Below are 15,929 nucleotides of genomic sequence, written 5' to 3'. Positions count from 1 at the left end.
CCCCACTTAATTGCCACAGCACAGCAATTGTGTGAATTTTTAATTCTGAGGAAAATAAGCCTTAGAAAGACTAATAAATTTACTCAAGGTCACAAAGCTATAAAGTAGCACAGTTGGACTAGTGTTAAACTCACTTTGGCTGTAACACCCAAGCTTTTAATTTCTATGCTATGCTTCCAAAACACTTGATAAGAGTTTTGGTCTATTATTTTCTGGTCATTTTAACTTTGTTTTATTCTCTCAGCCATTACTTAAGGACAATTTTGTGATGAAAACAGATACTGTGGCTGTGAACAGGAGCCATTTCTGGTTCAGAATGCTTTTCATCTGACTTCCAGCCTAGTGCCTTGTATAAGGTAGACACTCAGCAAAGATTCTATAGATCGATTCCAAAACGAGGTCAGGAATTCATTGGAACCAGTTGCGGAAGGCTAGTGATAGAAAGAAGCCAGGTCCATCCAGTGTGTGTTTCCTCTAATTAAGATAGTGTTGTGCTTTCCACATGGAACTCTGAGGCTTTCTGCTGCTCATTTCAGAAGTGACTGGCATTTGTAGTGCTATTCATATGCAAAATCCCTTCTAGGATCAGATATGCTATAGTAATATATGAGTTGATAAATAGTTATGTGCACATGCTGGAAAAGTTCCGTTTTCTAGTAAAAAACTCTTCTTTCCCTTAGATCTGTTCGCAGTTAAGTACCAGGCTGGAGAAACAGCAAACAGCCAGCAAGGAGGAGCTGGAAGTGGTAAAGGTAAGGAAAGAAATGGCTCCGGGGTAAAATTTCTCCCAAAGACACACAGACCTATGAGTACCTGAAAGGACACCCCAACACCCCCCCACCTAAAGGATTCAGGAAGTTTATCCTCTCATCCGGCTGCACCCACCTTCCCTAAAAGGGCAGTCAGGGGCAGATAGCAGCAAAGGCGGTAGGATTTGTGCTTTGTTGTAAGAAGTGACTGAACCACAGAGTTTGATGAGCTGGGTAGCTTTCTTGGCTGCTGTGAACCTGCGGGCCCTCAGCAGCCCACATCTGACTGTGCTGGAATTGATGGGGCTTCAGCTTGGGGCGCAGGAGAATCATCTCACCTCTTTCTTTAACAGTCAATCCCATGGCAGTATAGAACTGGGCTGGAAAAACACAAGTTGAGTAACTGATTCTTTCACCAGATTTTTAGAGGTTTGTTTTAAAGAAAACCTGTGGCATTTGTGTATATGCTGCCCCTGGTGATAAAATTCTCTCTATTCGAAGAAAGTGATTGCTTATTCTATATAACCAATAGTAACCAAATGATGGTTTTCTTGTTGTTATTTGTTTTTTGGGGTTTTTTTTGAGACAGAGTCTTGCTCTATCACCCTGGGCTAGAGTACAGTGGTGTAATAATAGCTCACTGCAACCTCAAACTCCTGGGCTCAAGATATTCCTGAGTAGCTGGGACTATAAGCATATAATCACAATGCTCAGCTAATTTTTTCTATATTTTTGTAGAGATGAGGTCTTGCTCTTGCTCAGACTGGTCTTGAACTCCTGAACTCAAGCAATCCTCCCATCTTGGCCTCCCAGAGTGCTAGGATTGATTACATGCTGGGATTACAGGTGTGAACCACGCACCCAGCCTGGATTGGTACTCTTTTTAATGAGACAGAGTCTCACTCTGTCACTCCAGGTAGCGTGCCATGGCAGCATACCTCATAACAACCTCAACCTCCTGAGTAGCACCTGGGACTACAGACACTTGCCACAACCCGCGGCTGCTTTTGCTATTTTTAGTAGAGCCAGGGTCTTGCTCTTGCTCAGGCTGGTCTCTAACTCCTGAGCTCCAGGGATCCTCCAGCCTTGGCCTCCTACAGTGCTAGGATTATAGGCTTGAGCCTGGATTGGTATTTTTTTATTATTATTATTTTTAGTCAGAGTCTCCCTGTATCGCCCTAGGTAGAGTGCCTTGGCATCACAGCTCACAGCAAACTCAAACTCTTGAGCTCAAGCGATTCTCTTGCCTCAGCCTCCCAAGTAGCTGGGACTACAGGTGCCCACCACAATGCCTGGCTATGGTTTGGTATTCTTAAAAGAAATGTTGGCACAATCAGCTCTTTAGACCAGTGTTACATAAACCTGAAATTATCTTATTTGAATATATTCAGGTTTTACACTGAAATAAGTAAATAAATGTTTCCTAAGCAATTTGCCATATAATTTAACAACATTTCTAAGTTTTGTTTTGTCTTTTGCAAACTAGAGGTAACATTACTAGCCTCATAAGATCATTTTGAAGGTAAATGAGATAATGTATATAAAGTGCTTTGAATAGTACCCGACATATAAAGACCTTGTATTCAAAAAGTGTTTTTTTCTTAGTCTACGAAACATCTATGTGAAATCACTAGTGATATAGGCTTGGTGGTCTCCCCTCCAAACCTGCTCAAATTTTGGTTTCCTATCTTCCCTCTCTGGTCTACCTTTGTGCTTCTTTCTAGATAGGATTTATGACTCATTGTACCTTACAGGCATCCTGACCAAGATTAAGTTAATGAAGTGTTTTGGCATAAAAGGTTAACTATCCTGAACTGAAACCTTTACGAAAACAAAAATTAAACAAGGATTTATATTGATCAGTCAATAAAGAGAATCTACTGTGCGTAAAGCTGTTAGACCACCATTCTGTTATAGAAATTACGTAGGAAAAAGAGCTTAAAATTTCCATATTAGACAAGTTTCATACATGCACATGAAACACGTAGGAAACAGTATCACTCTGACAGCCAGGGTTGCAGAGAAAGGAAAATCATAAGAACTACAGACCAAAGAAGTCTTTATGGAGGAGATTGGGCTAAAACAGGATGGGTAGAGCTTAGTTTGAAGATTTTATTTTTTTTCTTGAGACAGAGTCTCACTGTTGCCCTCAGTAGAGTGCTGAGGTGTCACAGTAACCTCCAACTCTTGGGCTCAGGTGATCCTCTTGCCTCAACCTCCCAAGTAGCTGGGACTCCAGTTGCCCACCACAATACCTGGATAGTTTATTCTATTTTTAGTAGAGACAGGGTCTCACTTTTCTCAGTCTGATCTCAAACTCCTGAGCTCAGGCAATCTTACCTGCCTTAGCCTCCCAGACTGCTAGGATTACGTGCTTGAGCCTCATACAGCCTAGTTAGAAGGATTTTAAAAATACATTCTGGAAGAAACAATGTGAGTGGCTGGGCATGGTGGCTCATGCCTATAAGCTTAGCACTCAGGGAGGCCAAGGTGGGTGGATTGCCTGAGCTCACGAGTTTAAGACCAGCCTGAGCTAGAGCAAGACCTCATCTCTAAAAATAGCCGGGCATTGTGGTGGGTGTCTGTAGTCTCAGCTACTGGGAAGGCTGAGGCAAGAGAATTGCTTAAGCCTAAGAGTTTGAGGTTGCTGTGAGCTGTGACACCACGGTACTCTACCAAGGGCAAGAAAGTGAGAGTCTGTCTCCAAAATAAAAAAAAGAAAGAAAGAAAGAAAAGAAGAAACAATGTGAGTGAAAACCCAGACATATGAATGAGCATTTCTGTGTCTCTTTGTGGAGACTGATGTAATTAGAATATTACATCAGTAATTTCTTAAAGATAAAGTTCTTTATTATTAAAGAACAGAAATGAATATTGTATAAGTAGATAGAACTACCTCTGAAAGGCCATGACATTCAGGAAGAGGATTATAAACTTGTTTTAGCCAGAATCAAAAACAACTAAAATTTATTAAACACTTACTATGTACAGCATCCTAAGGCTTTATGTGTATTATCCGTTTAGCTCTATGACTACCCCAGAAAATAGACACTATTGTATCTTCTTTTTTATTGATGATGAGGCCCAAAACAGGTCATTCATTTGGTCAAGGTAACACAGCTGGTAGAACCAGGATTTGAACTCAAGCAGTCAGGCCCTACTGTCTATACCAGTGGTTTTCAACCTATGGGTTGTGACCCCTTTTTAACAATGAAAATATGTTGCAGCATTAGAAAGATTGAGAACCACTGGTCTATACCCTTAGCCATAGAGTATACCCCACCCCTTTCTCCTCTTCATCTCATTTGGTTTGATGTGACAGCTCATGGATTTTCCAGTTTCTCTGTCCACCTTCCTCTGTCACTGTCATCCCCCCAGTCCTTCTACTCCCTAATCAGAGTGAGCAATCCTAAATATAAACGTGAACGTATTACTGTGTGTGTCAGTTGAGAATTAGATGGATCACATATAGGAAATCCAAAATAACATCGGCATAAACACAAAAGGTATTACTTCATGTAAAAGCAGTGTAGGGCTAGAATTTTAGGCCCTAAGGAGATGTGAGGATGTAAGAGCCTCCTTCCAGCTGAGTGAGCTCTTGCTAAGCAGCCTTCTTAAAAGTTCCACAGCACCCTTCTGCTTATTTATCAGAGCTTATTTTCATGACCATTCCTAGCTTCAAGGGAATCTGGGAAATGTCACCTTTATCTAGATACATTGCCAGCTCAAACAAAACTAGGGTTCTGCAAGGAAGGAAGGAGGAGAGGTGGGCGTTGGGTGGGAATCAGCAGCACTCAGCACATTTTAGCATGGCTGCCAGACTGCAGCTCCACACAGCTCAGGATTCTGTCCTCAACATGTAGTGTGAGGCTTGGTAGGGAGAATGAATAAATTTTCTATAGGATAAAATCAGGATTCTGTAGCATGGTATTTAAGGGCTTTCACAACCTGGCCATGGAGAACTCTCATCTCACTTCTTACCTCTGTTGCAGCACTTACTTTCTGCTACAGCCATTTAAAATTTCTTGACGTTCACTGAAGGTGGGGCCGTGTCTGTGCACACGGAGGTCTTCCCTCTGCTGGATGTTATATCCTTCTTCCTTCACATGGTTCAACCTAATAAAATTGCTCACCCAGCTTGGTAAACTTTTAGTTATTTAAGCTACTTCTTTAACATTTTATTTCATCAACAATAACTACAGATCATATATGTACAGTGTGCCTATACTGAGCTAATTTTATTTTCATAGGTTTTTAAGTAAGGGAGTGACAAGATATTTTTAAAGTATCTAATGACTATGAACCTGGCAGGAATATGAATAGTGGCTTATGGAGGGGATAAGAAAGGTGACTTAGAAGGTGTCTTTTAGGGATTCAGGCCTGAAATGAGAAGAGTGTGGACATGTCAGAGGAAGAAATTAATGATCAGCTGGACATGGGATGAAGGAGAAGCTAATGAGAGATGACACCAACATCTTCATTCAGGCCTAGGTGGTGGAGACAGGCACAGTGACATGGAAATGTGGTGGAGAGTTGCTTTGTGTGTGTGTGAAGAGAGGTGCATAGTGATGGTTGTGGACATATTGAGCTTGTTGTCCAAAACTAGGACACCTAAATGGAAATAATGTGTAATATCTTTTATCTTTAATAAACTGCTTTTGAAGATACTGTAAGAAAATAACAACACTATTGTTTTTGAAAGAGTTGCTGTTTAGTGCCATGTGCTTGATTAGCAGTCCCGGCATGTGGTACAGTTACTTTCATTACTGAATAATAATCCTCATTGCTTAAAGCTGGACAACAGGACATGGGCATTGTTGCAAAGATAGATTCAGCTTAGTTAGGATAGCCGTCTACCGTAGGCAAGTTACTTAATCTCTGAGTTTCTTTATGTGTAAGCTTGGGATGATATGAACATGATAGAACTTATTTATGCCGTCTCTCTAGGACTAAATGACATTTTATAAGTAGAGCATAGGATACGGAGTTCAGCATCTAGTGAGAGTAATGATGGCACAAAATTTCTAAAACAAATCTCAAAGAGATACTTTCTGTTCCTAGTGTATTTCTAGAAATACCATCAGAAAAAAGGAGCCCCTGTCTTAGATAGTTGGGTTTGGGGCTGACTGTGACCATTTTGGTTACAGCACAAGAAAAAGAATTCTTTTCAGAAATGGGTCTGTGTCTGATAACAATAAGCAGTATTGTAAAAAGAAAGCATATACTATGTTAGCGAGTGATTTAGCCTATGGCATACAGTTTGATGTTGGTTATCTCTTTTGGATATTTTAGGGTAAAATGATGGCATGCAAACATTGCAGTGACATTTTCAGCAAGGAGGGCACTTTGAAACTAGGAGCCATAAGCAGAGAGGACCAGGGAATTGAAACGGATGATGAGAAGGACTCGCTTAAGAAGCAGCTGAGGGAGATGGAGCTGGAACTGGCACAAACCAAACTGCAGCTGGTGGAAGCCAAGTGTAAAATCCAGGTTGGTGATTTCATAAAGGAATGTCGAGAAAAAATAAATAGTTAATGGTCCAGGTACTCTAGTCATTTAGAATATGTTTGCCTAGGTCAGCATCGTAAGATGTTATCACGTGTGATGAATACATTTTCTATCCTGCATGATCACTCTTTCTATCGTGTATTTTTAACATTGATTCAAAAAATTCATGTTTTAAATAAAATTTTAATAATTAAAATTGTATCTTGTGAGAATTTAGGCATATTCCTTTTTAGTTGACCCTGATATTTTTTTGCTAAATTCTCATTGAATTTAGTCACTTTGGTTGCTGATCCTAAAAATGAAAGGCCAAACCCTTTGTGCTATCCCTACCCTGACAGCTGAACGTTAGCTGACACCGTTCTTTTCTTTGGAGTTTCAAATTTTTTTTTTATTGATACAGAGTCTCACTTTGTCGCCCTTGGTAGAGTGCTATGGTGTCATAGCTCATAACAACCTCAAACCCTTGGGCTCAAGAGATTCTCTGGTCTCAGCCTCCCAAGTAGGTGGGACTACAGGTGCCTGCTACAATGCCTGGCTGTTTTTTATTGTTATTGTTTTTTGTTTAGCAGGCCCGTCTGGGTTCAAACACACCAGCCTCAGTGCATGTGGCCGGTGTGCCCTAACCACTGAGCTACGGGCGCCGAGCTCTTCAGAGCTTCTTTTTATTGTTTGCTGATTTTGCCAAATCCCTTTCCCTATTGTCTCTTTCCATATTGGAGGATAACAATTAGAAAAATAGTCCTGGCTTCTGATGGACTCTTCTCCATTTCCTTTCCACCAAGTATAGAAAGATTCTCATCCACAGCCGTGTCCTGCTATGGCACCAACCCAGATCCCACTTGCCATTCTCAGCCACACATCTGCTGTGGACCTGGTATCTTCTCTAGGGTAAAGATCTCGTCTTTGGAATTGTTATTCACTCATGCTTACATTATCAGTAAAAATCCAAGCCCTCCATATGCCTACATGTATTTGTGGTTTTAAAATGTTATCTCAGGTTGCAACCTGAACCAAATATGGACTTTACCCTAAATTGCAGGGCAGAAAAAAAAGAATACCATGATGTTTCATTTTACCATTCAGAGAAAGCACTAATTTTGGTTTTTAGTGGTAACTCTTTTAGTTTTAAACTTTTTCCTTGCATTAAGAAGCCAATTAAATTTTGCCTGGGTTTTGTGGGAAGAAAACTGGCTACATAGACACCTGGGGATTCCAAAAATCTGTGGTCTTAATTTTTTTTGGCAGAGAGAAAACAATTATATAATTCAGATGATTTTTTTTTCTTTAATTAGGAACTTGAACATCAGAGAGGAGCCCTTATGAATGAAATCCAAGCTGCAAAAAACTCTTGGTTTAGCAAAACCCTGAACTCTATTAAAACGGCCACAGGCACCCAGCCACTGCAGCCGCCACAGGCCACCCAACCACCCAAGGAGAGCACATAGTTCCAGCCTCACCCAAGCACAAGAGCACAATGATCAAAGCAAAGGAAACCTAGGAGGATTCTTCCTGGTGTTCCTTTGAAGGAAAGTCAAGGAGGCCAGAAAGCAAGCCAGGATCTTCAATAGCTCTCACTCTTTCTTGTGTGACACTTTTCAAGGGTTGTTGTTTAAAATGACCTATTTTATGTTGAATACCTATTTTCCAGCTTCTTCGTAGAAGGCCACGTTCAGATCCATCATAGTATTACACATTATTTTATATGCCTAATGGTTAGTTGGAAAACAAATAATTCAGAACTAAATGCTTTTTATTTAGAACTAATTATTCATAATTATTTTTATTATACATAAAAATGGAGACACTGTTATTCCAAGGTTGAGGAGATAGGAAGATCTTTGTCATAAAAAAAAATTGAAACTCAAACTTCTTAATTTTTCAGGATTTATTTAGATAAAGCACACTGGGGCTGGTCATGACCATGGTCACATTTCCACACGGAAGTGACTCCCAGGGTAGAAATGATCCTGTCTGAAGGGAAGAACAGACAAGGGATTGAACAGTCCCCAAAGATTACTAGTTTATTTCCATTTTCTATTGGGTACATCTGGGAATGAAGTGCCAAGAACTGTATAACAGACGGGCTATTAAGAATACAGACTAAGTAAAAGGAACTGAGATTTTGATAAATGCAGTATAAAATCATTTGGGCTCTGGTGTTCTAACAAATCCTTTTAAGAACTACATATAGGATTTGCGAGCCCTTAAGTATGCCTGAATAGGAACACAGATGTGACTGCTGGCAAACGTAAAGTGGATATTGCAACTCACAGATGCAGGGAACTTTCCCCAGAGAAGCCTAGAAAGGTCCAGCTTCAGCCATCGTGCTTAGAGTGGCATACAGAGCGTGATAGAGTATTTCATTTAACTTTGACACATACTTGCTAAGGAAACACTAATATTCTGTAATTTTGTTAAAAGACATGCTGTTGAAATTGGGAAATAGAGGTCAGCCTTACATTATCTTAGTTTAATGTTGGACAACTTTTCTTGATTTCTGTACTCTCTAAAATGTGCCATTGGTACCTGTAGATAAAGAGATACAAATGTGTTTGTAACATTTTGAATGACTATAAAACCTTTATAGACATACTTGTCTCACAGAAACGTAAAAAGCTATTGTTTAAAAATCGGTGAAAAAAATTTTCAATTATATTTAACATGCCTAGATAAATAGTTCTTGCAAGAAATTCTTTGGTAAGAGCAAAAGTAATTTTCCTGTTTTTTAAGCCATGTTGGAGGCCTCTGATCTTTTCACACCAACCAAACTCTGATCAGATATGTACAATAACATTTATTGACACTCATCCTTGGCTTCATTGTTGAGTATTTTGTTTGCAAAGGATCTTAAACTCCGTAGTGCCAGAGTGAGTCTCATCTGTGCCGTATGTTGCAATTAAGTGACACACTCTTAGACACAAGAATTCAGTAAGAGCCATCTCAACCCCAGGAAGATATACCAAGTTGCTTGTGGTGGATCTTTTCTGCTAAAGTAATCTTTAAGTTCTAAAAAGTGAAATCCCCTTCATCTGCACGTTGTTTAGATCATCTCCATACGTACAACAATTTACATGGTTGTTGTCTGTTAGACACTCAGCAGATAATACTTCTCTTACAGAAGTCTTTTTATTTTGTTCTAAAATTGTTTATCATAACATTTTCTTTTTACCAAAAGGAAAAAGAACCCAGCACTCCAAGAGTCTATGTTGACTTTAATATTCTCTACATGGTGGTTTAGATAAGCTAATTTTTTTTTTTTTTTGGTAAAATAGCTAAAAAATTTTTATCTTGGTACTTGTTTCTGTAAATCATTTAGTATAGTCTGTTACCTTTACCAGTACTTTATGCTTTGATTGTATGAAGTTCTGTGCCAGTTGCCTTATCAAATGGCCAGCTAAATTAAAGTTGCTCTTTTGTGAATTTCATAGTTCGGTACAGAGCTCCTTTTAACTTCCAAAAATAAATACATTCCACAGAATGCCTAAAGTATAGATGAGGGAGAAAAAGCATACCTGTAGGTCAATTTCTTATTTGTAGACCTGGTTCAATTCCATAGTCTCCTCTTTTTTTTTCTTTGAACAAAATCACTAGGTGCATACATTCCAAAACATTCGATAAATCTACCTTTTGAGTTTTCTTTTTATTCTTTCAAAAGTCTATGAGGGCAGAACCTACATGTTTTTTCTTCTCCAGTCTCATATCATACTTGAGTATGTCTTTTGGTACCATAAATCTAAACTGTCCCTCACTGCAATGCCTTTGAGTCAGTAGTGGCAATAGGGAAAGATTGAAAAGAAAGAAAATTCACAATTTGGTATGTGATATGATTGTTCATATAGTATGTTGTAATGGCAATATTCCAAACAACGTGTCCTCTACTGCCTATTGTTTGAAAATGCGTGCATCACAGCATGAAGTAACTACTAGTTTTAATTTCACTTATTTTAAGATACATTTGAGAATTGCACCTCTTCTCTTGAATTACATTTAGAAATCAATCAGCCAAATACCCAGGAAATTTTCAAACATTCTAGTGTTTTTCATCTATTCCTATAATGTAGTCTGTATAAAAGATATCTCCAAAAATCCAATAGTTGCAATATCTGAAATGTGATCGTTTATCTTTTTATTAATTCTATAGAATAAATTAAATTCAACTTGATAATTTAGTTCATTAGCTTTTATATCTTGAGAATCTTGCTTAACACATTCTTTAAAGCTGAAAGAAACCAAGCTGAATTTTGCACTGCATATGTTTGCTAGCTTCCCACATGCTGAGCCATGTCATAATTTGGTTATATTTAGTTATGTATAATTTAATGCAAAAATATTCTCAGTTACCTAATGCTCTGTTTATGAGGGCCTATCAGAAACACTAATAGGATTATCATGTCTTTCTAGACAACAAATATCTCTCTTCTCTCTCAGCTATTAAATTAGTAATTTGTTCTTCATTAGCTTCCTTAAATTTCCCTGATCAAGTAGAAAAGCAACCTTTCTACTGATGTTAGGATATTTAAGAGTATTTATCTTGTTTCATTTTTTAAAAAATGTTCAATCTTTTCCTTTTGTGTATTAATATTTATTTTTCTCCAGCCCTTACTCCATTTTCTTAAAACAGTTTTCAGTTAATACATATAACTGGTGGCTTCATTTCCTAGCTGAAGTGAGAAAAACAAGATAATACAAAAATTGGGGCAGAGGAAACTTAAGAGTAGACCCTTGGCCAGGCAAGGTGGCTTATGCTTGTAATCCTAGTACTCAGGGAGGCTGAGGTTGGTGGATTGCTTGAGATCTGGAGTTGAGGCCATCCTAAGCAAGAATGAGAGCCCATCCTTATAAAAAATAGAAATATTAGTCTGGTGTGCTGGCACACACATGTATTCCCAGCTACTTGGGAGGTTGGGGCAGGACAATTGCTTGAGCCAAGGAGTTTGAGGTTACAGCAGTGAACTATGATGACACCACTGCACTTCAGTCTGGACAACAGAGGAAGACTCTGTCTCAAAAAAAAAGAGAGCAACAGAGAGCCCCTTAATGGAGTCAGTCACCCAGGGTAAGAATTACATGTAACTAGTGTAAAGGATTGACTTTTTTTTTTTTTTTCCTCAGCTGAAATCAGTCTACTAACTTATTCCACCAACCTTGTGCATCAGTCACTAAAGTTGTGTGCTTGTCTGATTTTAGGGTCTGGCCAAAAGGACACTTTTAATTACTTAGCAAGATGATTCTATCATATAACTTACCCTTAAAATAGCTCTGATTCTCTTGCTTCAATTACAAATAAACAAAAGAATGAAGAAATTCTGTTGTATGATTTAAACACTTTTAGGAGAGTGTGTATGTGTGTGAGAGAGAGAAAGAGAGATTGGTGGAATTTTAGATAGAGTATTCCTCCCTCCCGCTTTTGTTTACCTAGGTGCCATGCAACCAAATACACATTGAAATGTCAAGACAGGATGATGAAAGCTGTAAGGCCAGAAACAGCTCTGTGGTCTGTGTTTCCTACTATTAGATATAAAACTTAACTTCTCTCTAGTCAACATTCTGAAGGTCACACTGAGAACTGTCCCAAAACTTCTTCTCTCAAAGTGGCTTCTATATAATAGAGACCCTTTAACTTAGTCTCTAAATTATCTTTCAGAATCTGTCCAAGTGAGGACTTCAGTGTGGGCTGTGCCTCAATTGGAGATGCTGTCCTTGGGTTGTAATGGAAAAAGTGGATATTTATGAGCTTTTGGTCAGTTGTGTGACATTTCTTTCTATGTTTCCTCCTTAAATACTACATATCCAGCTTATCTTTAAATGAATTTGCTACCTGCTATAAAAACATCTTCATTAATATATCCCATTCTAACTTACCCCATTCATGGTTTTATCATTAGTGATATTCTGAAAAGCTTTATCTAAGAATCATCAAGAAATAGAACATTTTAAGTTATTTTCCTATTCATTAGCAATTAACATGTAAAATCTTTTCCACTATACCATAATTTTTAATAACTAATATATATGGTATAAGATGTAAAAACTGAATTGTGCAACTATAAATGCATCAAAAGACTCTGGTGTCATGAAAGCACAAGAATAAAGCTGGAGATGGTCCCAGAATACAAGATGTCCCAATAGCCTTTTGCATCAGTTTGTCTATTTTTGGTACTTTACATAATGCATGGATCCTTAGTTCAAATGAGGGGAAAAGTTTCTTAGCTTCATTTCCTTTCTTTTAAATTCTCACCTTTCCCTTGCCAAGGAGGTAGTAAAAACTCTGTACTATTTTCATGAATTCTGTAATTTTGCCCATGACATTGCTAACAAAAACAGGTTCTAGGATAAAGGAGTTGATTAGTCCAAACAGTGCTAATTGACGACAAAAGAAACATTAGTGATGGACCTCTTCCTTTACAAACACTGACCAATTAGATGTTTCCATAGCTCCCTGTATTATGTATAGTACACTCTATAAATGTAAATGTAATGCTTGTTTAAAAAAGTGCAATTTATTGTACATTGTTCCAACAAATGTTTACTTTTATAATCATTATGAATTTGAACTGGATTAGTATCTTGTTTTCCTGTGTGAATGAAGCCTTGTGCAATAAACAAATGCAACCAAGAAAGTAACAAGGTGATTGTTTTTGTGAGCCAGTGATGTTCTTAATGCTTTGTGTTGCCCTGTAGCCCCATTGAATAGTAATAAACATTCGTTCTTAAGTCCATTTATGTCTTTCTGAATTTTTTTTTAGTGGGCTTTATTCTGATTCATTTGAACCCAGTGCTTATGTAACTTTCTTTTTTTTTTTTTTGAGACAGAGCCTCAAGCTATGTGCAATGACGTCACAGCTCACAGCAACCTCCAACTCCCGGACTTAAGAGGTTCTCCTGCCTCAGCTTCCGAAGTAGCTAGCATTTCAGACGCCTGCCACAACGCCCGGCCATTTATTGGTTGTAGTTGTCATTGTTTGGCAGGCCCAGGCCAGATTCAAACCTGCCAGCTCTGGTGTATGTGGGTGGCACATTAGCGGCTTGAGCTACAGGTGCCACCCCTAGGTAACACTTCTTACCTGGCACTACAGTCAACTTTGAAAGAAAACATACACAGAATATACCTTGCAAAATCATATCCTATACAGCACCACTGCAGTGCCCTATTTTCCGCTCTATTGAAGTTCCTTGGTTTCAGTGACAGAAAACCTTGAAAGCTAACTTAATAATTTTAAAAGTCAATTAAAAGGAAATAGAGCCAGTTACATCATGGATCCCAAAGACCAAACAGCTGAGTCTGAAGAAGCACTGGACAAGGACTGGAATGTCAGCAGAACCCCAAGCAACAGCTCTATGATCACTCTTCTGCTCATCCTGCCGGGTGATACTTGCTTTATTCTTCCCACTGAAAACAAGCTTGCTCTGCTTCTAAGTAGACAACTACCAAGATCATCAGACAACTACCAGAGCATCTCAGGGTACCAATTCCAAATTATTTATTTATTTATTTATTTATTTTTATTAAATCATAGCTGTGTACATTAGTATGATCATGGGGCACCATACACTTGGTTCATAGACCGTTTGACACATTTTCATCACACTAGTTAACATAGCTTTCCTGGCATTTTCTTAGTTATTTTGCTAAGACCTTTACATTCCATATTTACTAGGATTCACATATACCCTTGTAAGATGCACCGCAGGTGTAATCCCATTAATCCCCCTCCCTCCACCTACCTCCTCCCTCCCTCCCCTCCCTTTCCCCCTTCTCCCTAGTCTTACAAATTCTTACAAACATTTGATTGGCTAATCCTGGATCAGGTGATTCCTGCTAGTCTTTCAAGGTACAGCAAGGAGGGTGATATTGTATAATTCAAATAGAACCCCACAAGCTCTCCTGAAAGTGAAGGCACTTTCAGAGTACAGAGAATCCCAAAGGTGTATTTGCCTTTGTATTTTGTTATGGAAATCCTTAGAACCTAATGAAAGCCAAGAGATTGGTCAGCTCCTCTTAGAATTCAGCATGTATTTAAAAATATTGATCAGAGGTTGTAAAATTACAACTTTGTGGCCCAAATCCAGAACCACAGACGTCTTCGTTTGGTCCATGGAGACTTTTAAACAATGAGAAATTTTACATAAAAGGTAAAAAAGGTAAAGCGGTCAAAATTTTTCAAAAGTGCTCATTTGGACAGCATATACTAAAACTGAAATGATACAGAGAAGGCTAGCCTGGGCCCTTGTGTACAGATGACACTCAGATTTTTGAAATATTACATATTTTGTGCAGTCGCTGGAAAGTCATGCCCCTATTTGCTGACTAGTCCAGTAGAAACACTGGAGTCCAAACAAAAAGAAAAAAAAATTATTTAAAAATTTTCCATGGAATTTACTGGTTAGGAGGTCATGTGTGGTCTTGATATGAGTAGTAAGAACACAGGAGGGTGACTGCAATAGGATAAGTGAAAGAGAAAGGGGAACTTTATTTTGAAAGGAAAATTATCCAAAACTTGGAAATAAGGCAAGGGTCCCTACACTTACTCTGCACATTAACTTACAGCTTTTTCCCAGTACAAATACCAATCCCTACTTTCTTTCCAGTGGAACAGATATGCCAAAGGTTATAGTTTATTACCCTGTAGGACATTAACCAGTTAGTTAAATCGCCTATAAAATGCCCATCCACTGAAATACACTTTGAAACAATTTTAACATATTACTGCTTCCTCATTAACTAATGATTTGAATAAAATATTTGTCACATACATGTTCATTTTATATTTGCATGAGCGTCTTTTAAAGTTTATTTGCAAGGAAAGTTTACAGTGAAATCCAGGCTTTAGAAGAACTAGCTCAACAAACAGAAATTATACCAAATATTTAAAGGAAAAACACCGCTTCCAAATTTGTGGAATCTAGAATTAGTTTGTTCGTGGTAGGAAAACTGCAACTGTCACACATATCATCATGTTTTTGCTTGACTGATTTCAGGGAGTCTAATTTTATAGGAAAGCTCAGGCTCATTGATTTACACGTGTGACTAGAACTAGACACAATAATCCCGAAGTGTGTGTGGTGGTAATGTCATCATTTTTGGTTTATGTCGGGATGGAAAGTTTCTTGTTTTTCTTGACTTTGGGATCCAAGTTACCCAATTACTCAGAATGGCAGCAGGACAAGGAGTTGATTTTGCTTCTACATGTTAGACAAAAGGACAATTACAGGATGTGACTAGACAGATGCCAAATTGATTTTCTGTTGTTGTTGTTGACTCTCAAGGATGGGAGATTTGAGCCGTTTTAAGAGAGGAAAAAAAGGGGAACCATCACCATCCTTGTAGAGGGGAAAGGAAAGCAGAAAAGTTAAGAGTCTGAATTAGGGAGTAGGAGTCCTGAGAAAAAAGAAAACTATAGAACAAGTTGGGGGAGGATTCCTTCCTTCTTGATGTTATTAAATAATTTCTGTAGTGTAGGTACCAGTCTCCCTGGAGGTCTGGTAAAATACAACTGTGAAACTATCAGGTCCAGGACTTTTTTCTGTTGGAAGGTTTTTTATTGCAGCTTCAAAATCATTACTTCATATTGGTCAGTTTAGGAGTTCTGTTTCTTCCTAATTGAGCCTACAGAGATTGTGTGTTTCCAAGAATCTGTCCCCTCTTCAATGTTTTCCAGTATTTGCACAAAG

At 38.3% G+C, this 15,929-nt stretch overlaps 1 protein-coding gene and 1 non-coding gene across 11 annotated transcripts in view; both read left to right on the top strand.

The window, feature by feature from the left end:
* Positions 1–12,976, top strand: part of RABGAP1L (RAB GTPase activating protein 1 like) — a 754,150-nt gene extending 741,174 nt beyond the window's left edge. For all 10 annotated transcript variants that reach the window (XM_053605154.1, XM_053605152.1, XM_053605153.1 and 7 more), the window contains 3 exons: positions 681–752; positions 6,042–6,239; positions 7,550–12,976. In XM_053605154.1, coding sequence (XP_053461129.1) covers positions 681–752; positions 6,042–6,239; positions 7,550–7,702 — 423 coding nt within the window. In that variant the 3' untranslated portion in view covers positions 7,703–12,976. The remainder of the gene's footprint in view (positions 1–680; positions 753–6,041; positions 6,240–7,549) is intronic.
* A 1,450-nt stretch (positions 12,977–14,426) lies between these two features.
* LOC128597921 (U6 spliceosomal RNA) lies at positions 14,427–14,530 on the top strand. The gene has a single exon (XR_008383467.1). It is a non-coding gene; the product is annotated as a U6 spliceosomal RNA (small nuclear RNA).
* The last annotated feature ends 1,399 nt before the right edge of the window (positions 14,531–15,929 follow it).

Source organism: Nycticebus coucang, chromosome 10 (assembly GCF_027406575.1).
Source record: "Nycticebus coucang isolate mNycCou1 chromosome 10, mNycCou1.pri, whole genome shotgun sequence".
Lineage (NCBI taxonomy): Eukaryota > Metazoa > Chordata > Mammalia > Primates > Lorisidae > Nycticebus > Nycticebus coucang.
Note: the sequence above shows the minus strand (reverse complement) of the source record. Positions and strands in the feature narration are given on the sequence as shown.